At 38.1% G+C, this 22,996-nt stretch overlaps 1 protein-coding gene across 1 annotated transcript in view; it reads left to right on the forward strand.

The window, feature by feature from the left end:
• The first annotated feature begins 10,437 nt into the window (after positions 1–10,437).
• THSD4 (thrombospondin type 1 domain containing 4) overlaps positions 10,438–22,996 on the forward strand; it is a 300,503-nt gene continuing 287,944 nt past the window's right edge. The window contains exons 1-2 of the mRNA XM_059823896.1: positions 10,438–10,466; positions 14,357–14,426. Of these exons, the coding sequence (XP_059679879.1) occupies positions 10,438–10,466; positions 14,357–14,426 (99 nt within the window). The remainder of the gene's footprint in view (positions 10,467–14,356; positions 14,427–22,996) is intronic.

Consider the following 22,996-nt stretch of genomic DNA (forward strand, 5'->3'; position numbering starts at 1 on the left):
CAGTGCTAGTCACTTTGATTTAAGTGGACCTCAATTCAGGTGGGAATTATATGAAAGAAAAAAGAAATTTCTTCTTTTTGCCAGAATAAAGCAGTTGAGTTTGCTGACTGCAGGAGAGGACTGAAGAGGACTTTCATCATGTTTAATGTTTATTACAAAAGCCCTTGTAATTTTTTTTTTTTGGACATTGGTTAGTACAAAATATACGTCAGTAGATAGTCTCTGTTGTTCTTCCCTCCAGTTATGGAAGTATTGAAATGTATGTTAAAACACTTGTCCTTGAAAACTTGTGTAGAAGAGGATTGGATGAGTTATTTTGGGATGCATGCCCACATTAGAGAGAGTACAGGAAGCCAGAGGTCTGCAGTGCAGCACTGCATTGACTCACACTGGTATAGTCATTGGACTACCAAGACCTTCTTCCTTTGCTGCCGGAATGCATGGGAGAGAGAGACTTGTTTGGCTGTGGCCTGGCATATCCATTTATAAATATATTTTCTTTGTAAGTAGATGGGCTAATAAACTGACACTGAATTGCCTTGTTTTTACCTGTACTAACAAATAGGTTTGGGTTTGTTTTTTTTTTTTTTCCCAATTGTTCTTCTGTGTCAAAGTCCCATTCAAGTCTTGAGGGAATGTCAGCCTTTCTTTAGAATGCTTAACCCAAACCAGAGAACTACATAACAGGCAGGGAAATCTCTGAGGTTCCTGGGAATGATTTTTATCCCATTTATAGTTCTGTACACAGAGAATAATGCTACAGAAGCCCTTGCAGTCACCGTAGCCAAAGTTTGGAATTGAGCCCCAAGGATCTTCATGGTAGTTTCGATGGATCCCTGTGTTGTATTTATAGACAAATGTTCCAGTTAGTATCTGTTCCTCTGCGTAGGGTTTTACTTTAGAAAATTAAGCATCTCTGATAAAAGTGGATGTGAATAGCTACCCAAAAGAGAAATATTTAGTCAATTTTGACAAGACTACGTTCCCTCTGGTAACTTGGATGACCTATAGTGATCTCTTCCAAGGACTAAGAAGGCTTCCATTAATGGTTGGCTATCAAGTTTGGTTTGGTTTGGCTTTCGGAGTGTCCCTGTACACATACAGCTTTATCACTTGTCTGTTCTGGAACAATGTACGAGTATTCCCAGAAAGCATTGTTATTTGGAGGTATTACTTATGCAGGGAGATGTTTCCTCCACTGATACTCCAAAGAAAATATTTTATTTCTGAATAAGCAAGCGAAGATTTCAAGTCCACATCGCATACTCTCCTCCCTGTTGTGTTCTAACACTAGTACCCCAAGCACCTCAGAAATCTTGCAAGCAGAACAGAAGGAACTTTGTGAAAGCTAATACTTTGAGATTGCACGTGTTTAGGTAGTAACTTGGCAGGGACACCATTTTTTTTTTTTTGTGAGGACAGTAGTAGATTTAAGCATTCATCTGCTATTTAATTTCTTCCTTAGAAAATCACAGCTATGAAGTTCAGGATTTTTATATTGTTAGAAATGTTTCTGTGTGTTCACAGAGCATTACTGGCTCTTTATATGCTCCTGTTAGTGTGAATCAGCCCTAATTTAGAGAGTGGGCGGTTTCACATCAGGTTTTCCAGTTGTGTTGGAGCCATGCAGAGAGTTAGTTTTGGTATGCTAATGATACACACATCTGTTGACCAGTAAATGAAATATTTATTTTGAAGGGTACCTGGTCACCAGGAGCACTTGATCTTCACCAGTGTATGCTGTTGAATGTTGCCTAATACTCAGGCTAAAAAATTTATTCTCTGAATCACAACCTCCTGTATTTTGGTCCTTTTTTTTCTGTGTGGAGGATGTTGATGCTTGGGCATGTATTTACAATGTTTATTGAACAGCATGAAAGTTAATTCTCATGGTAAGCCGTTTAAAAAAAATGAAAAAAGGACTTGTGTTCTGCCAGACAGACGTTCTCATTAAACAGATGGCTGAAAAACAATGTTTCCTCTTTGCAAAAGGAAGGTATCTTCTAACTGCACAATAATTACGTAATATACGTGATTTTTACTTGATGAAAGGGGTGTCTCCCAGCTACGTTACTAAGAAATAACTGATTATACTGCTGAAATATGTTGTGTGTTACTTTGCTTGTACATGTGCCTTCAATTAGCTTTGCTGAAATATTTGTTTTCTATGACCTTTTCAAATAGGATGTGTTATAACTCTCTGAGTGAGGCTGGTGGGTCCTTGGTTCTCTTGCAGAAGACGGTAGGTCCTCAGAACCATCATCTACCTCTTGATGTAAACTCTAATTACATGCTGTTGCAAGCTATGTTTTGAAGAAACTTAGACTAAGATAGGTTGAAAGTTAGAAGTTTTTCTTTGATTTCAGAAGGACACCTTGCATTCTGAAAACAGCTTTCAATAACCAAGTCATGAAAGGAGCGTAAGAAAAGCTTATTTCCTTTGACGTATTTACAGGTAAAGAAATTAGTATGGCTAAAAGAGGCTCTAAGGAATTTCTGGTATTCCTAGTTACTCTGAAATGCAGTTATATGCTTTGCGATATCAGTATTGTTAAGACTTTTACTAAATAAATAGACTTGGAGACTGACATGTTGTACATACTATTTATCTCAATTAAATATTTCTAGCCAGGGCATTCTAACTACCAATCACAGCAGGCAGTTTTACCTGAGTCTCCACAACATGGAGGGGGTCTCAAAGCAGTATATGAACTGAATCTAAAACACCACTCTAGATCCTTACTCTTGGTAGAAAAGTATGTAGAACAGTAACTTGTTGAAAATAAATTTGTGCTCTTACTGCTCATTTTGTAGGTAAGACTGTAGTTTAATCATAGCAGAGTTCACACAAATCTGTTTCTCTTGCTTGTCAAAACAATGAAGGGTTCACCTATACTTCAAATTGGTGCTTATAGAGATGTCAGGTACTTCTACCTGTCTTTTTAGGCTGTTAACCATTCCTTTTTCTGTATCTTTCAATATCAATAATCAGATTAATGTTGATCAGGATTATGGACAGGTTAAGAAAGATTGTTTTATGAAAAGGGTCTTTAACATGTAATCTCCCCCTCCATCTTACATGTGCAGTCCCTTCTACATCCTTGGTTTGGAATACTCAGGTTGTAGCAAAAAAATTCTTTAAAAGGAGAGCAAAATTTATTAAAATATATGGAATGTGTCTTGTTAGAAGAGGCGATGGTTCTAATACGTAGAGCTGTGATAAGTAGCACCTTTCATAGTTTTCAAATGCTGAAACTGCTAGAACTTTCAGTTCTCTGGGCTGATTAAGTGTGGAACAGGCTGCTCTTAATGGTTGTGTGCGTGATGATTATTAGTGGACCTGTGAGCAAAGGGAATTTGCAGCCACATTTACATGACACAAGTAGAATATGCTAGTTGAACGCTGAGTAAGTACTTTCAGATGGGAACAGAATTGCTCAGGTCCTTACATACTCGTCTTTGCACTAATGATACAGCACAGCTATGGCAGAGTTGGAATTCCTTAAATCTGTGAATGGTGACAAGCTAGTATCAAAATTCCTATAGTAGTCTCTTTAGAGAGAGAAGGGAAGGTAAAAAACACCCACCATGTGTCTTGGCTACTTTAGGTTTGTTAACTGTGTGCTGGGCTTCTTTTTACATAACTACAGATAGATGAGTGCATATTTTGTATCCATCTCCTAAGCAGTAATACCAATTAACTTGTATAAAATAGAATACTGAAAACATGCTGCAACCAGTTGCTCTATCCTCTGTTATTGGAGGTGTTTTCTAGTTTCCTTTTATTCTGCCTACAAAAGATTTTGAAGAGTTGAGGGATCTTTTAAGTAAAATATAGTATCTGGCTTTACTACTTCATAGAAAATTGTGGAAAACGTTATGCTGACTTTAGACTGTCCTTAGAAAATAACGCAATAAAGTCAGGGAAAGGTCAATGACCTGGTGATGCTCTATAGGTCCCTAATTTGGAGCTTAATAACGTTTTCTAAATTGGCTGCTGTAGAAGACAACGTAGATTCAAGAACTGAAAGATGCACTCTGAGCTGTGATTTCTTGACAAAACACTGTTCAGTTAGAAATGAGGTTGTCCATCTTCAATTGTAGTTACCAAGCACAATTTTAAAAATGCCACGGATTTGGCCAAAATTGCGCAGCCTGTCAATTTGAAATCTTGTAATGAACTTAAGATAGGTTTCCAATAGTTTCCACACAGTTACATCCCAAGAGTCTCTCTGTCAGTTTGGAGAGATATATGATCTCATTCTTGTGATTCATTTTACCTTTTACATAATTGTCCTCTGCCTGGAAGCCACACATGAGGACTTCAAATGCAGTAAGCGTTTGTGAGACGTAGCTAATACTTTCAAAAGGTGAAAGAAAGGGCAAAATCAGACTAAAAATTGCAATTTCAGTGCAACCTGAATCTTGAGAGAGAGTCATCTTTCTGGCTTATCATTGGATAAATCTGATCTCCACATAAACTACCTTTTCGGGATTTGAGATTTATAAATCATATCAGAATTACTAATCAACTTAGCACTGCTACTCCAGCATGCTTCCTTTGCAATTGATCTAAATTAACTAACTATATGTCATAATTCATGCCACAACAATACAATTTATTTGATTATCAAACTTATTACTGTGGTGTTAAATCCATAATTAAGGTTATTATTGAGTTTAAGAGGTCGTTAGTGAATTTTAGATCAGGTTCATCATTATAATATTTTCACTTTTATGATATTTTTATTACTAGTGCACATTCAGCAAATACATCACCAGTGTTGTGAACAAAGATTAAGAAAAGTGAAATCTAGAGGAAAAATGAAAGAAACAAATCCTGCTAGTCATATATGACTGCAGCTCACAACCTATAAACAAGCACTTTCTTGCTTCTTCCCTTTACTTACAAGATTAATGTCACAACCCTTGTTAGATCTTTAATTAAATTATATGTACTTCAATAAAGACAAAGCAAAATTGTTTGAATTGTGGCACCCTCCAGCATAACCATATTTTTACAAGCCAAAGTTTGCATCTTGTGAATGGGAGATCGTGTGTGTGGTCACTGTTGGATTTCACCAACCTTGAGTTTGTCTCCTAGATTTTCAGAGGACAACTAAATGTTACAGAATTGGATGCCAAATAATCAGGTTACACATTTTTTTCTACTGAATTCCAGAGAAATGAGCTGAAATTGTTCTTTGAGAAGTGGAATGTTCGCTGAATTAAGAAACAGCTCTAGAAATGGGACCAAAATTTCAGACTACTCCAGGACAGCCCTCGATCTCACAATTATTGTTTTATTTAGGTCTTTTTTAGAGAAGCACAACTTTATAGAAATGTAGGCACCTTCACCTAGATTGGTCCGTAAGGCAGTGGGTAAGGTGCGGCCCTGAGGCACCAGGGAGTGCCTCTCTACTTCATGCAGAGAGGTTGAGTCACGGCTGCCTATCACAGGGGCATGAGTCACCAAGCTGTTATGCAAAAGCAGATGATTCCAGAGGCTATGTTTAAAAGACAATTAGTAGTTTCACCTGTGAATGCAAGTTGATCGTGTCTCTGCGTATGTTGCTGTTTGTGGAGTATACTTACTGGATTGGGGGGGGGGGGGGGCGTTTGTGAGATTTTAGGCAAAGAAATGAAAACTTCTGGATCTTGATCAAGCTTGGATTGGAGACAGGCACTGAGCTTTCTTGGACTGCAGTAGTTCTGGACACACCCAGAAGGAGAACTTTAAAAAGTTTTCAAAGCATTTAAAGTAAAACAGAGAGGCACCTTCAGGGTTAGGTGGAGTAACTTGCAATTTTTGTTTTAATGAAAATGTTTGCTCCATGTAAGCATCAGAACTTTTCATCAGATCTAATGCTAGATTTCTCTGTTATGCAGCTCTCAGAGACAAGTGTATGTTTTAATGTAGTTAATGAATATTTGAAGAGATTAAAACTGTGGTGGTAGGTGTCAACACCTGCAGTCCAAGCTCTTGGATCTATGCACAAATTATGTAGCTGGATAAACCTGGTGCACTGTGAGGTGCTTTACCAGTCTTGTGAATGTAGTGAGTTTGGATGCAATCCAAAGGACTTGCATTGAACATCGTTTAATAGGTGTGAACAACTAAACTATAGATACACTATACTTCACCAATGTGCAAGGCAACATATTGAAAGGCAATCTTAAAGGGTGTAAGATTTTTTTTTCTTCAAGTATTTGTAAATATTTCCTAAATAATAGAAAAAGAGAGCTTTGCACATCAGTGGAAACATGACTTTGGAATGATGCTGAAGTTTCATAGCTACTTCAAGTTGCCATTGTCAGTAGCTGGCAAGATACATAATCTAACCAGAAAGATAAATATTGAAGGAAATTTAAGTTGGCTTGCTATATATTTAAGTCAACAAGATAAAATAGGCTAAAAGCTCAGAGCAATTCTTAACTTAGTTGAGTTAGCGTATGTTTATACATGATATTTCTCACATGCTTGTTGTGAGTGAAAATAGAGGGTCTTGGATGGTTTCAGTGGGTCCTGTACATATGCATATGTTAAGACATTTCTGTTACAGTTAGTACATAGATGCATAGCGATATATGTGAGTTGACAGGACTTATAATAAGTAAAGGTTGATGCTAAAATGACATTGGAATTAATGAAAGTGAAATACCATCCACTCACAATACACAAAGGGTATAGTCACATGAAAAATTGCATGTGAGTGGTCCCGTGATATTTAAGAGGTTAGGATAACTAATTCATTGGCTTTCCACAAATTTTCAAACCACTTTGTGAGAAGACATTTCTTTAAGTTAATTAGCTGAGGGGAAAAACTCACTGTTGACTTCCCAGCAGAGTTTCTTCCTCTTTTATTCCTGTACAGTGTCTGTGGTGTCTGTCCTGATAATTCTGTGTATTGCGTCATTTAACTCATTGAGAAATCTTATTGTGTCCATTTCAGCAAATTTCTGGGGTTGCCTGCGAGCCTACTAGATTATTTTTTCCTGAGTTACTGCCATTATCCATCTCTGCCCCTTTTTGAAATCTCCATTACAAATTAGTATTTTTATTTTCTAATTTCACTTGGACAGTCATGTGAGCCCTGCTGACAAAGGGCTGCAATGTCTGACTACAAGGGGGCTGCTAGGCTGAGATGATTAAGGAGACTCTGTAGGTAATGTTGAGAGTAAGGATCAGAGTAAATTTCAGTAAATATCAAGACAAAGGATGGTTATGATTAGCTCATAACTTGGTAGTGTAAGTGCTGAGACTGGCAGCAGCAGTTTGAAGGTGTTAGGATCACTCACCTGCAGTGTGAAAGGGGAGGAGACTTTAATCAGGGTCTTTTTATTCAGTCTCAACTTCTGTGACCTGATGCACATTTTATTATATGCAGTGAAACATGTCTCCCTTTGATTGTCATGCCATGGTTGTTCTGGAGAGGAGGTTTGATTTCTGTTCCATCCTGTGCGGTGGGTTGGTTTGGTTTTTTGGGGGTTGTGTGTGTGTGTTTTGTTTTTTCTGCTACCCAGTTTCACAGATTTTGTTTTCATCCCACTTGGAGGTGAAATAGGGAAGATTGCTGAAATTTCAAATATTTTAATGCAGTGGAGAACGTCTTGCTAACTCTGCTGAAGTACAGGAGTGTGGGTTGTTGCAGTTGAGATATTAATATCTATTCTGCTGTAAATAGGGTTACTAGAAAGTCTTTTGCTAGATGGGTCTATAGTGCTTTTAAGCCCCTTGTGGGAAGGTAATTTGACTTTTACATTTGCAAGACGTTGCAGTGACTAGCACATGGTACACCTCATCAGGCTTTTGAGAGTTTAAATGCCAAAATTCATGTTAATTAATCCTAGTGTTAACTGTCTAGCCATTTCAGGTGTTCATTGTGCCCTGGATCTTCTGGAGGGAAAATGATTGTCATGTTTGCACATTTTTGAATCAAAACCACCACTGCCCAAATGACATCTCTTTCAATAGGCTGTAAGCATCTAAGCACTTAAATAATTTTGAAAACAAGCTCTTAAGTTGCTTAGATACTTAGCAGTTTTTACACTATGTGCTACAAATGATATTTCAAAAGAAATGCATCTATGAGTTGCAGTAAGAAGTGTTTTGAAAAAGGCATTGAAATACTGTTGAATGTTGAGTTTGTAATGCAGCCTGCCATTGACAACGAAGATAGAGATCAACCGAAAAAATTGAAAACACATGCCCGGACTTTAAGCACTCTTTTTAAGAACAATCTCCAGAAACCCCAGAGGTCCCTCCCCCATTTCTTCGCAAAACTAGATCTATAATAGTATCTTTTCTGCTTTTCAAATGAGGTGCAATTTACAAAGTGGATTAGGGGAGTGCATGTTTCTTTTTCTGTGAGTTTGTATCCTGTAACAGTGTTCTGCTGAGGTTGTGTCCCTCCATACAAGGATGTTGGATAAAAAGGCTATTGTGGAGTGGAAAAAACCAAAAGAGAGTACGTCTGGAAAAAAACAGAATGATAAGAACTTAAACCCATGTTCATTGCAATCCGTGTTACGTGCACATCCTCCATTTTCAATAAGTGATATAAAAGACTATTGCCTCAGTATGTCTGGTAATTAAGAGTCAGGTTGCAGGAAATAAGACATTTGTTTCCTTCACAATTCAAAACGTCTGTTAGTAAATAGTATCCTAGGGGATCTGCCTAAATGCTTTGTGTTAGTGCTGTATATGTGGACTTGCCTAACATTTAAAGGAATGTAGCTTTTTCTGAAATGATGTTCTAAAAGCTCAAGTGGTGTGAAGTGCTGCAGGAGATCTAGGCTAAAAATATGTTTTCAGAAGTACTGTCCGTCTTTTAAAAAACAATTGTATGACATTAAGCAGTGAAATTGGTGAGTAAGTTTGAGAAAGCCTCTTAGATCTATTGACAACCATGGAACTGCAGAAAGAAAGGATGAAGCTTAGCTGAGCCCTAATGCTTTCTTCCTCATGACTAACTCAAATCTGTTACATGCAGAACTTTTGTCATGATACTTTCCCAAGCACTTAGATTTTAATGCCTTCCATTTAAAAAATTAAACTATCAAGCAATAAAAGAAAGAGGCATTTTCCTTTAAAGTTGTTAGAAGTATTTTGTGATTTCCCGAAACAAGTTTGTTGTTCTTTGATTTTTATTGCGTGTGTGGAATATTTAGCTTGTCCAGTTACCTGCAAAAGATTCATTTTTTCTAGCGTCAGGTTCTGTACTTTATCTAACTGCCCATTTCTTAAGTTCTTGCAAGTCTTGTCCCTTTCTGGGCAGATTTTAATTATCTGGCTGCCTGACAGAAATTGAGAGCTCTTTATCTATGAACAGCAATGTTCTATTGTTTCTGTTCACTCCACTGCATTTCAACATGTAAACACTTGTAAATGGCAAGATAGGACAGCAGTTGACCAAGTTCTGAAATGTATGGATTTAGGTTCAGTCCTAATAGTGTTTTATTTGTTCTTTTCCTCCCTCCTTCCACCACCCCCCTACCCCCCTTGATATATATTGTATTTTCCTATTGCAAGGATCTCTTTCCTGCCTGAAAATTCCAGTGCAGCATTTTAGGTTTCCAATATATGATTACGAATTTACCAAAATAAGAACTCCCCAGGTGTCTGAATGTTTGAGAGTATTTCCAAACAAATGAGAGTGTACCTAGGTAATAACCCTCTCAAGGGTTGGTAGGGCTTCTATGCATTTGCAGTAGTCATGATGCAATGATAGTACTTAGAAATAAGGATCAGTTGAATTTGTATTCAGAATGCTGTTTAAGCCAAGCTGTCCTCTATGACTGTGCGCAAGGCATTTAATGTCATTGTGGCTGGGTTTGCCACCTGTTATAGAGAGGGAGCAACACTGCTCTTTGTTTTTTTCTGCAGACTGTATGAGCACTCACAACAGAATTATCCTCGCATTGCTCATGAAAAGGAGAGTGTATTAATAATATTACTATACAATAGAAATTGATAACCCAGTTTGTTCTATGATTTCTATTAACACAAGACTTTTAATAAAGCTGTTTGCTTTATTGCCATACAAGTGACATACCAGCAATGTGAGATAAAAAAGCAAGTAAGTTTAACATCAGATTTGCATCCTTGGGAATCAAATCAAGATTTTGTATCCCATAGCTTTTCAGCAAAGCACTTTGGCACTGTTGAAGTCCTATTGCAAAAAATGGGGTGTGTCCAGTCTATTCATGTAACATGCACTGGATTTCCAGTTTGAATTGCTATAAAGTCCCAAGAATTGAGGTAGAGATGACTAATGTTGGTCTGTATCCAGTTTCAGAGACATCCTGGAAAATACTGAATAAGCAGTGTTAAATGTCTTTCTCTTTTCTTTCTGCAGGATTTGTGTGTGGTCGGCATTGTGCTGTAACGCAGTGAAGAGGTATTTTTCACTTCAAGACACCTTGCATTAAAGGATCATGGTAGACAGTTTAATGGTTTCTTTGAGGTAAGTGATGCAATAAAACATTTAAAATCTTATTTAATATGCTCTTAACACACTGCAGTAAATATAAATTTGGTTGTCTCTTGCTTTGGTGTTAAAAGTGTTTGTATCATAGGAGGATAAATAAAAATCTTGTCCAAAGACCAAATAATCAATTACATGCATACCAGACATAGCATTCTTTGGTGACAGTAAAAAAAGAAAGTTCTCAGTGTATGTTTATGCCTAGCGCATCTGTTAGTGTGTGCCAATGTGATGGCATATATCATTGGAAAGTTCCTTTTTTTTTGATGAGGCTGTACAACTACAGTCACTGGGATTAAATTACTGATTTACATGTTTTAGTACCTGTGCTGCAGTTCATTCAGGGATTTATATTACGCATTCCTGAAACAGTTTGCCAGTGGGCAAGCATAGGAAGGACCTTTCAAACAGCTTTTCTGACAAAGGAAACATTCAACTGTTTCTAAGCTGGTCTGTCCAGTTCTGTAGTTGGGCAAGCAGATTCAGAGAAAACGGGCAGCTCTGATGCTACATGAACACAAGTTGACCTCCTGTGTGGAAGGAGCTGCATGCTCTTTCATTTGTATGGAGATCCTGTCAGTAACATCTCTGATCTAACTTTCCTTCTTGTGAATTTCAGACATCAGTCTTTGAGTTGCAATTCTGGCACCCTCCTAATATGCCGGAGCAGATTCCACATCAAAATGGATCTGTTGCATGTTATTGACACTATCCATGTTATCTTTCCTGTCGTGACTTCTTCCTGCATAGCTCCTCCCAAGGTGTCCCAGATTTAGGCTCTTCTGCAGACTTTCATTTGGGAGGAAGTTGGGAATATGAGACAAGAGCCATACTGCACTAGTCAGTACTAATCACTTGGCTAAAATACTTTCACTGCTATCTGGACACTCCACAGTTGGCCATGATAGCCCATCATAAAATACAACTAGTAAGGGACAGCAACCATGCAAGAGGTCTATTTTGTACCCTCCAGCTTTATTCAGGGAGAGCAAATCCTCACTGCAGTGACAGAGGAAGAACTGTGAGAGAGGTTCCTAAATGAGGTGTTAAATAGCAAACTTTTTCTTGCTACTCCTACAATAGAGCTAACACTGCTTCGCTTTGCTCTGCGCCCCCCTAGTTAAACAGAAATTGGTATTGCCAGTAAAAGAAAGTGAGCATGTTTGCTCTTTGCAGCTTGCATAGACTGACAGTTTAAAGCCTAACTTTGATTTAAAGTAGGTACTTGGCTCCGAATAGTGCCATGACTGAAAGCATGGGCTGTACCAGCAAGGTTCTTACACAGCGGCCTGAGTTAAACTGCCATCAATCAGCTGCAGTTGGTACCTGACCTATTCATGTATACTTGAAAAGTTTTGCCTTTTTTTGAAGAGCACTTGTTCTTTTTGGCTTTTCTGCACAGTAAGAATACCTGAAACAAACCCACTGAAATTTGAGAAGCCTATTTTCATAGCTTGGGAGGCCTAACGTTAGTCAAGCATGACAAATAAAAAAGCCTAGTCCAGAGAACTTAGCCAAAGCAAGCTACTGAGGGAAATAACATTAAAAAAATTAAATTGCTGCACACTGATTTGAAGCTAGAGGCTTACCTCAGGACAGCTTAAGTATTCCTGGCAGATTTCCTGTATGTTTGAAATAGTAGGTTGATACTATTGTTTCTGAGAGATCCAATTGCAGATACAGAAGCGAACTTAAAAACTAGCTTCGTTGTCCTCGAGCACGTACATATAGATGATGATTACAGTGCAACCTCATTAAAGAATGGTCAGGAAAAACTTGGCACGGAGTAATCACACATATACTAAAAGTTTGCATTTTAGGACTGAAAACTTTAATCTGGTAAGTAATTTGCTTTGAAGATTACAGTTCTCACTCAGTACAGAACTCCCAACCTTGTGCATAATTTCAGAAGAATTTATGCATGTAGTCCTTCAGACTGATCAGAAGAATCCAGTCCTGTTGAGGATGAAAGCATTAATTTTCTTATGCAAAGTTGGAACTTTATTTCATGTGCTCTGAGGGGTTAGGGGGAGCAGAAGCCATAAGGCAGCAGGGAGCGGGTAGGAAGATTCTGAAAAGGAATTTAAATATAATTTGCAGAGGAAGTGGGCTGGGCCTGTTGGAGACTGCGCTCTGCCTACTTAGAAGCTTGTCATGTTTTCATTGAGAATAGTTAAGAGATCACTTGAGCACTTGAAAAAGGGATATGCAGGTCAGCTAAAGACAGACTTGATGCTGTCATTTTGCAGTTTGGAGGTCTGAGTACTGTTTCTATTTCTACCTTTGATTTCAGGTGTGATTGGCAAATCAGTTTCTTCATTCATGCCTTTGGCTTCCACCCACTACTGTGTTATTGGGCTTTGCTCCGAATTGCACGTTTTGACTTTTACTGTTGTTTCTTTATAGTGTCTTACACTGGCTCTGATTTCAGCCACTTCCTCGTTACTTTCCTTTATCACAAATGATAGCTTTGTGAAATATAATACTTCCTTCTAATGGACTTATAAAGTGTTTTAATTGTTTTTTTTCTGAATTGATGTGGCATTAAGGAAGTACAGACTTTTTCTTGCCTTTGAATGGTTTATTGCTTTGAGAGAGAGGGGCATAGACTATGGTGATGAGGTGATGATAGGCCATGTGCAATCAATACGGTTCCTTTTGCAGTATGTTAGCAAGAACAAACACAGAAAACTCAAGAAAAACATTCTCCCTAGTAGAAGAATATTTGTATTGGTGGTAATGAAATGCTTAGTATAAAACCCACTCTTTCTGTTTAGGAGGTCTGTCTCTGAAAATACCTGAGACAATGAGAAATATTTAAAGGGTTACTGCATAGGGAGCAAAGGAAGGAGCTGTGAGTATGAAGCACAGCTGGATTTTGTCGGGTCCGTTAGTTTGCAGATGGATTTTGTGTCCAAATCCATCAGTTTTACTTCTGCATTGAAATTCAGCACATCATTAGCAGCTTTCCCCTTTATAGAGAGTCCGAAGCACACTCTTTGTAGACTGAAAAGTCAAACTCATGGTAGAAATAAAGATATCTTGATCCTACTTCTTGTACCTTTCTGTGTTTTCTGATGGAAGGGGCTTGCTAGAAGGGGGCAAACCAGTCCCCAATGCAAATTCTAGAAAACAAAAGACTGAGCTAACTGCGCCTAACTTGTAGTGGGCTCCTAGGAGTCATCATGGTGGTGAGGCTTGACAGAACAAAATTTATTTGGGCTTGGTTCCCATTATGACTCCTTCCAGATTGAAGATGTGGGGACTGGGGTGATGCTTGGCTGCTTATCCTGAGTCTCTGATGAGCTGTGTCTGCTACTTTCCATCTTCTGTGCCCATTAGGTTATTCAATTTCCACAAGTGTTAGGCAGCTGGGGAAGAACCTGTTTTCTGCAAAATCATGGTGATTCTTTGCATGTTTCCTGTGTGCTGGAGGTGGAGTGTTCATCTGTAAAATAAGGAGCCAGAGCTAGAAGCAGACTTAGTCCACAGATGGGTGAATTCTTACTTAGCACTTCAGAAAACTTGCAAAGCGTATGTCAGTTTGACACCAAATGCTGAAGTGTTAAAATATGCACTGCCAGCAATATTTTAATGTAAACATAAAGTTATGTGAAATACTATCAATGGATTCTACTTGGTGCACTTTTGCTTTATAGATAGACAAATATATGTATGTACCTGGTACTGCCTGCTGTGAAGAGAATGTCGTAAGAACATCTCATACAGTTTAGTGAATCTGCTTTGGTTAGTAGTGGTATTCAAGTGTCTAAATAAGTTCCTGCAGTATGAAGTCCTGTAATAGGTTGTAGATGTGTGGTTTGTGTTAGTGGTAATTGTATCTTCTGTTTCACTATTTGCTTTTTCAGACTTCTCAGTTCCCTAGCGGTGCTGGGATTTCAGCTTGTCATCCCACAGCCTTCAATTGAACACAGAAAGGTAAGCATTAGAAATATTCAGATTTTGTATACTTAAAGGTAAATGTAGAAAACATATAGAGTAAGATGCATAAAGCAATGCAGTCTAAATGAAGTTCTGGGAATAATGTGCCTTTTGGTTTTTGTGTGTGTGTTTTGTTTTTTTTTTAATATAAATATATACTTGGTTAAAAGAGGCTCATTGTGGTTAATTAGCTGAGTAATTGTATGTGGTGTCGTAGGTCACAAATAGGTCCATGTCAGCTTACTCAAGCTTTCATCATGTAGGACAAAGAGGAAGAAGAATTCATGTCAGTGAGAGCAGTGCTCAAACATGGAGTGATTAGCAGAAGCATCCAGTTGCTCATAGGTAGCTCTTTCTCTTACAGAGATGGAGATGTCTGAAACAGAAGCTGGACCCAAACCACAGTCTGTTTCTAGATTTAAATTGCTAGAGATCGGAGCTGGAAACTGCTGAACTTCCCTGTTGTGCTCTTGTGAACGGTTCACTCATCATAGACATTAGCATGTCTAAGAAGGCGTACAGCCTGCACACCTTCCATCCTGCTCAGCATTAGTGAGATCTCGGCTGGAATACTTAGGATAGGTTTTTGCACTGCTTTTCAGGAAAGTGGTGAACAATTTGGAGAGAAACAGAGAGCAGCAGTGATTATCCTCAAGAGGTTTAAAATCTTACCTCTGAGGGAAGTTTGAATGAATTCAGGTTGTTTAGTCTAAAGATTAGAAGACTGGTGGGGGAGGCAGATATAATCTCCAGATACTTACGAGTGCTAAAGAGAAGGCTATTATTTCTGTCTGTGGTGGAGTAGATGAGAAGAAATGGATTTCAACTGGGGCAAGGGAAACTTAGGTTTGATGTTAGAAAAAACTTCTCATGGTAAGGATATAAAGAATAGATCATATTGACTGGATAACATTTAGAGTTTCCATGATGGAGGTCTCTGTGAATGTGTTGGACAAATGTTTGTCAGGAATGATGTGTAGGTATTGCTGATTCTACCAGAGGGGAGACCCCTCGAGTGCTCTTCTATCTCTTTATGGGATGTGACATTATATTGATGTTGTTCTCATCTTTTTAATTGGTATTCAAACACAACCAATTAATTATTAAAGGCATCAAATAACCTATTTAAAACAAAAGTTTGCTTGTTACTATAGATTTTTAGATAATAATGCAAGATGCATATTTATTTTTACATTGTACTTCTTAAAGGAGATAAAAGGCAAGTTTGCGAGGCTTCTTTTTTCATGTGCATATGCCGCTGTCTTTAGTGTAAAAAATTATTTGGACAACAGCTCCATAGGTATGGACTATAAACCTGAAGCCGTCCAATAGTCATAGTTCCTGAAGAACATAGCTGTCTTGTTCAACTCCTTGTACAGCCCAATTGTAAGACAAGTTAAATGAGGTCAGTAGTGATACAGTCTGAAACTGGCACGGTCCAGTCTGCAGCATTTCTCAGGCTGCCCAAGTACTCTATTCTAAAACTGAGAACAACATGGTTTTTTCCCCTATTTTAGATCTCTCCTATTTTGTTGCACAGTTGATATGGTCATGCTGCTGCTGTGTTTTCAGTACTCTGTCTAATTAGACATTCTTTTGTGACATTGACAGTGGAGAGATGCTGCAATCCAGCTTCCAAATGGCCTTAGGGGAAAAAAATCTACTGACTAAAGTAGAGTAAGTCAGAGAAACAATTGCTTCATTCTGTGAAGCTCCGGAATTAATTTTGATAAAATCAGATTCTTTGTTTTCAGTTGAATGAGAAATGCCACGGGTCTGGATGTCTTCTGTACCAGTTAAAGGGACTGAAGGCATGGCACTAAGGGGCATGGTAACCACCTTAGAGCTGTTCTTTTTACTGAAAACAAGAGAGGCAGAAGTTTCCTAGTGACGATCTGATACAGGCTCCAAGGCTGTCTGTCATTCTCAGCTCTTACACTATGGGAGAGGATTCTATTCACGCCAAACTGTTTAGGCTGGAAATCTGTATTTATTAAACTTTTCAGAAACCTTCTGACCCACCTATCAGCTCCAGACAAGAGGGGCTTTTAGTAGCTCTGAAGGCCAAGTCAGACATGTTTCTAACTGAGTGTGAGTTCTCAGCTTTGTAGCTCTGGAAGTTGTTCCCGTTCTTTTTATGCAGTAACCTGGACGTGTGTTAGCTGGCATCCCTAGCCAGCATCTCCTGTGCGTTTCTGCATGGATCTCTGTTGTTTGGCAGAGTTCCTTCTGTGTGAGAGGAGGTTGGTTTTGTGGGAAGAAGGTGAGAGGAGGAGGGAAGGATTTGATGAACACTATGTCATTTTAGCAATGTAGTGAATAACGGAAGTGGTGTTTGGTAACTTTCATGTACACACTCAGAGGGTACAGCATGTGGAAACTGAGTAACTAGAGCTGAATTCTAATAATTAGCTTATACCCCAATCCTTACTGTGTGTTTATTTTGCAGCTTAAAGTTAAGCATGTGCGCATGATTGGTGTTTGAATGTGCAGTGTTGGAGAGTGTTTGGATTCTGTCTTGTGCACCCTGCATACAATTATTTTTGCTCTGAAAGCTACGGACAGGGAAATAAAATCAGAGTATTGGACTTGGGTATTTGGCTGAGTAATTAATTAAAATATTTCCAAGGAGTCTAGATTTTTTTCTTACACGAAAACTTTTGGGAAAATGAAATAAAACCCAGGACAATCCCCAAAGCAGTTGATGGAAATCCAGTTGTAACTGCCTCTGGACACCCACAGTTCAGCTGAGTTGTTGTTTTTTTAGGACTTGAGAACACTTAAAAAGTCAGAAAATACTATTTTCTGTTTATTTTATAATCTTGCTAGATTTTAATATTTTGTTTCTTCTTTTTTTGGAATCCATGTTTAAAGTCATACTAATTTCAGAGAGACTGACATAATGTAGATTTTGAACAAAAATCTATTTGTAGTTTCCTAACTCTTACTTGTAAAAGTTTTTATTTAGTTTCAGTATATTATAACTACTTAAAGTACCATTTAGCTACTCTTGACTTAGTGGCATATATTTAGGACTTTAACATGAAGGAAGAAGTTTATCTTGTCAAGCAGCAATTTTAAGAACTTTTTAAAAGGAAATTTCATCAACAAAATCTGGAAGAGCGGAGCTCAGCAGTTTGCTTTCCTCAGACGCATACACAAGATCCATTTCTGGCATGACAGCCTGGGGACTGTTAGCTAGAGGAATGAGCCAAATTACTTCCATAGCAGGGAAGTGCAGATACTGGAATTAAGACTTAGGGGGATGACAGGACCAAATGGGAAAGTTCTACTTTTTTTCTCATTTGCAGTTTAATCTGTAACTCTTTTGCTTTCATGAGCCCCCTCTTCTTCATCTCCCCCCCCCCCCCCCACCCCATCCCCAGACTAAATGCAATACTATTCCATTTCAGTTCCCCTTCTTCTGTTACTCTGGGGAAACTTAAGCTTGGCTATTAAAGTAAAAATGTTTTGAATACTAGCTAGTACGAAGATACTTTTTCTGGGAAAAACATTTGACTGGGCAATATTTTCTGCTTTTAGATCTTACAGTTTTGGAATTAAAGTCTTGGAAGCTTGTCTGTCATACAAAGTCAGTATGTCTAGTTTCAGAAATACCTGGCTACCTGATTTTTATATAAAAGTAGCTTTTGTGCTGCCTCTCCTGTCAGAAGTGCACAAAAACTGAAACAAAGAGCATCTTTACATCTTCCTACATCTGAGCTTACGGTACTGCTCTGTTTGTTAATCTTATCTCTGTAAATAGCACAGATTTGGACAGTAATACAAATACATTAAACATGATATGTTCATTAGGTATAAATAAAAATTCCTTTGCAAAAGACTTTTACGGTTTCTTGCTGAAGAGAGAGGTTGTAGTGTTGGTCAGCAGCTTCTTAGAGGTTGGTTTTTTTTCATGATCTAACTTACTTATTCCTCATTCATAGTATAATATCTAAATATCAAGTGTACTCCTCCATAGGCCAAAATACCCTTCAATATTAGCAAAAAAGGAGGACATGTTATGTGAAACCAAGGAATTGCCACTTGCATGTAAAACTCAACCAAGCTGTCTGAAACTGGTTAAACTGAAATCTTTCTTAATGTTTGAACAATTAACTTTCCTTGTCCATCAGTACTGGACATATGAACAGCCCTCCTGCTGCTCATCATGCAGTCAAGCTCTCTGTTCTCCCTCCCTATGCTTATTTTATTGAATAAATATTATTTAACCTTATCTGTTAAGTGTCATACTGTGATGAACAGAATGTTAAACTATGAAACATAACAGTCCTTCTCCCAGACAACCACTGAAGTCTGTATTCCCAATTTTTCAGAAGTCATTCCTGAGTGGATTTTTAACTAGTCATGTGTTGCTGTGTGAAGAAAGTAAGCTGTAGTTATATTTATGCCGTGTTTATTTTACTAAAATTGGTAATGTAAATAGTAGTAAAGTTTGTCCAAATAAAATTTAGGACATAAATATTGCTTTGTTTTAGCATCCTGCTTCTGTTATAGCATTAAATAGTAGCATTGAAGCAATGGAATTGCTTTGAATTTATGCATATCTTTTTGTCACTCAGTTGTAGGTTACTGTTGACTTCAGTGGAGGTACAGTATCTTAACAGACTAATTTTCAATGTATGGAAGAAGTGTCAGGATTTATTTTTACAAGCATTTCATTGGGGCTCTACAATATTGTTGAAGAATTTTGAGCCTGTTTGGGCTTAGTGTTTTTTCTTTATGCTGGCTCTAAATTAAAGAAGAAATAAACTGGGTGTTATCTCTTGCAATCAGACACACTATGTCTCTGTGAAAAGCAGCTATGTATCCAGTGAACATGATTATACCCCCCACAAAATTTGGAGATGAATATGCTTTAAGATGTGTGTTGTTGGGGTTTTTGTGGGTCGTCCCCCCCCTTATGTTGGATTCGAATATGCTTGTTTAAGGGTCATCACTGCTAAGTCAAGAGAAATAATGAATAGGATCAGGAGCAGAAGCTGAGGGAAAAGAGAGGAACAGGGGGAAGGGAAAGGTGGCCGAGATACCTCATTTGGTCATGGTGAGCTGTTAGAGCAGTTCAGTTACATGTGGAAATGTAGCCTGAGTAGCAATACAATGTAATGGCCAAAACCTATCATTACTCAGATAGCAGTTCTGTTCATAAAAGGGAATTTCTACAATTAACATCTACTTCAGAGCAGCTTTCCTATCTCTAGTATACTGTTTTTTGGAGAGGGTGAGTTTTTCTGGTTTGGTTGGAGGTGTGGGGGTTGGTATTTTTTTGTTTCTTTTCGGTAGACACAGAAGTTTTTCTTACCTCTAGAAGGAGTAATTTCTGAGTTACTTCTGTTTTCCTTTTTCTCCTTAAATCCACCACATAATAGCACTGTGTTGATTGCATTGGCAGAATACATGAAATTGAATTAGGAGCTTATCAGAGGTTCTTTTAAACAAACCAATCAGTCAGTGTGGATTGACCATGAGGATCTATGCACCTTCCCTTTGCTGCAGGACAAGATGAACTGCATCTCCCCAGCTCGCCTGCACCTGTGCCCTTATCTAGAGTTTTTAAATTGCTTAACATTTACATTTATTTGCTGTAGTACAGACCTTTTTCTGGGCATATACCTCCCTGAAGTTTGTCCTAAGAATGGAACATTTATATGTGACAAGTAAAATGAAATGCTAAGACTTAAAGGAGTTCTGGCATATTCTTAGATTAATTGGACTACCTACTTTGAGGGGCAAAAGCAAGGAGACTAGTTTTGGTCTTGCTCTCCTCTGTCTTTGAAAAAAATCAAGAAGTAGGCCACTGATTTTTCATCTTTCTGTCTTTCCATCTTTGCTTTCCCTGGCAATCTTGCTTGCTTGCCTCAGTACACTGCACTACTGTAAAGGGCTTAAGATGCTAGGAATGATTCCTTCTACTGGGCTATAGAAAGAGGGTGATGGAGATGGAAGTGGAAAGGTAGAGGGAGAGTGTACAGAGAGGGTGATAACTTTAAGAGTATTATTTCAAGTGATAAGAATTTGGTTACTAAATCTGACTATGATATCATTTTTAGGATTCATATAGGAAATTCTGTGTATAAATGTGATCCTACACCTTTATATTGTAATAATGACAGTGAATGGCAATGTTTCTTTATTTCCATTGTTCTTTTACCCTACCACACCCCATAAAAGTCACTATTCTGTTAACTGAAAAGGATACAGCTGCCTAATGCATCTGAACACACTATAATAGAGTAAAATGTGAAGCAAGTCTACTATATCCTTGAAACACTGGAGGAAATTGGAGTTAGACAAAGTAGTTAATATCTAAGCTTGGCTGTTGGCCAAGACACCAGGGCTAATGCCTAATAGTTCTAAGGAGTACCATGGGATCTCCACCACAGCTGGCCACCACCTTGCTTTTACATATCCTGAGAAGCAGAAGCATGTAACGGAAGGCTGTGTTCTTTCTTGCAATCCAGGTAGGGTGAAGCTCTGCCCTAAGGTCAGCAGTGACTGAAATGTATAACTTGTCAGGACTTGCTGAGTTGGAACTGAGCTCTTGCTAACAGGCCTGCTACGAAGTTACTGTGGTTCTGTCCTGCTGCGCAGCTTACACTAAACTGAATTTTACTAGAGCAGCTTAGTCGCCACGTATCAGTGTACAGCTGCTATGTACAGCTGCTGTGTAGGTGTTCCTTGCAACAAGTGTTTGCAGGTGTCACACTTTTTTTTCTTGTAATGTTTTTCTTGTTTATAAGATAACTGTTGTCCATTATTATTGTATTTTCATACACATCAGTTCCATAAAACACTACCAACTGAAATGTAGTCCATATTCCTCTTGCAGTTTTCCACTGGTCACTATATCCACTTGCCTTCAGCACAGTTGCTTGACTTTAACTATATATAGATATACATGCTCTTGCATTCATTGAAACTTTGGTAAAATAGAGCCTTTCTAGCTAATGATGTTGCTATTCTCATTACAGAGATCTTCAGGAAACAGGAGAGATTATTTAGTCCATGCCAAGACTTTTCCTTTAAAATTAGCCTTTTAGTGCATCAGAATATTTAGAACAACAGCTGAAAGAATTTTCTTGCTATCTCTGCCTTGTTACTAATTCCCTGTCCTTGATGTTGTGGATTAGGAAATAAATTAGGTTAGGAAATAAAATTGTTCTTTGTTTGGGGAAAGGCCAAACCTGCTTTAAACCTGCTTTTAACCTGCTTTTTTCAACCAGCTTTACCATGGACCTCTTTTTTTTTTTTTTTTTTAATATAATTAAAAAATACTGTCTTCTTTAAGCTCAGAGCATGAGGGGCTTAAAGGTCATTCTGTGTTTCTCTGGAAGAAATGAAAGGATCTTTGTTCCAGTTGGATTCCAGAGCAGGTGAGCTTACAAGATCATGGATAAGCTTCTCATCTTCCTTCAGAGCAGTACTGCATGCTAGTTCTGTCCCAGGCTTTGGATCAGAGCGATGATAAAGATGAGAAGGTTTTTGGATTCACAGATGAGTTCTTCTGTTAGGGAATGTTGCTTTCTATTTTATGACAGCTTGTCCTCTCTGCTTCTGGAGTGGTAAATGAATGATTCACTGAGAGATCTTGAGAGGTGTTATGTCAGTTGCTGAATAAATAAAATCCATATTTCCACCACATGTAGATCCGAAAGAGTTTTTCTAAGTGTAGAAATATGATAGAATGGCAACAGCTTTGTCACAGCTGAAGATGATTGACCTGGAAAAGGCCTAGGGTAGTACAAGCTGAGTGACTTAGGTCACAGATGATAGTCAATGATGAGGAAATAGTTTATTAAAATAAAGAAGCCTAATTTGTGATATAGTGAGGGCCTGATGCTTATCATCTTTACCTTACTGTAAATCAGAAGCAATCCTACTGTAGATAAGGAGTGATTATATAGAACTGGTAGAAGTGAGGTCAGGAGTGAGCCATCTGTTTACTTGAAATACTTAATGGTCTCACAGAAAAATGGAAAGAAACATCTTCCTTAAAACACTAGGCTCACAGAGCGCAATGGAGGTGGTCTTGGTGTGAAAAAAATTAGCCAAACTTGGAGGAAGGTTCAAGCTCTATTGGCACAAAAAATGTTCTGAACTTTTTTCGGAGCTGTTTACTTTCTAGACTATTTAAATAATGCTGAAGTTTCTTCAGATGTGGTCAGAGTTGGTTGAAGGGGCAGTTTAGCTTTGCATGCATTGTAACTCCCTTCAGTGATTTGTGAATACAAAGGTCTTCTATTTCCAGGCCTTTTAGCCCTTTAATCTTCACAGGCACAGATGTTCAGACAGAGTTTTTATACAAAGAACGGAAACCCAAATCGTTTAAGCTGGTAATATTTACACTTACCACGTACTGTAAAATTCAAACGGTTTACTACATCTCTGATTAAAGGCTTCCAAAATGCACTGAAGGATTAAAATAGCTGAGCATACTAACCAGGCAGACATGTACACATTGTGTCGTGGTGTTTTGTTTGGCCTCTGCTCCATTTTTCTTCTAGCCTTGAAAGATCTGAAAAATTGTTATCGGCAAGTTTTAGGGG

Source organism: Gavia stellata, chromosome 13 (assembly GCF_030936135.1).
Source record: "Gavia stellata isolate bGavSte3 chromosome 13, bGavSte3.hap2, whole genome shotgun sequence".
NCBI classification, from domain to species: domain Eukaryota; kingdom Metazoa; phylum Chordata; class Aves; order Gaviiformes; family Gaviidae; genus Gavia; species Gavia stellata.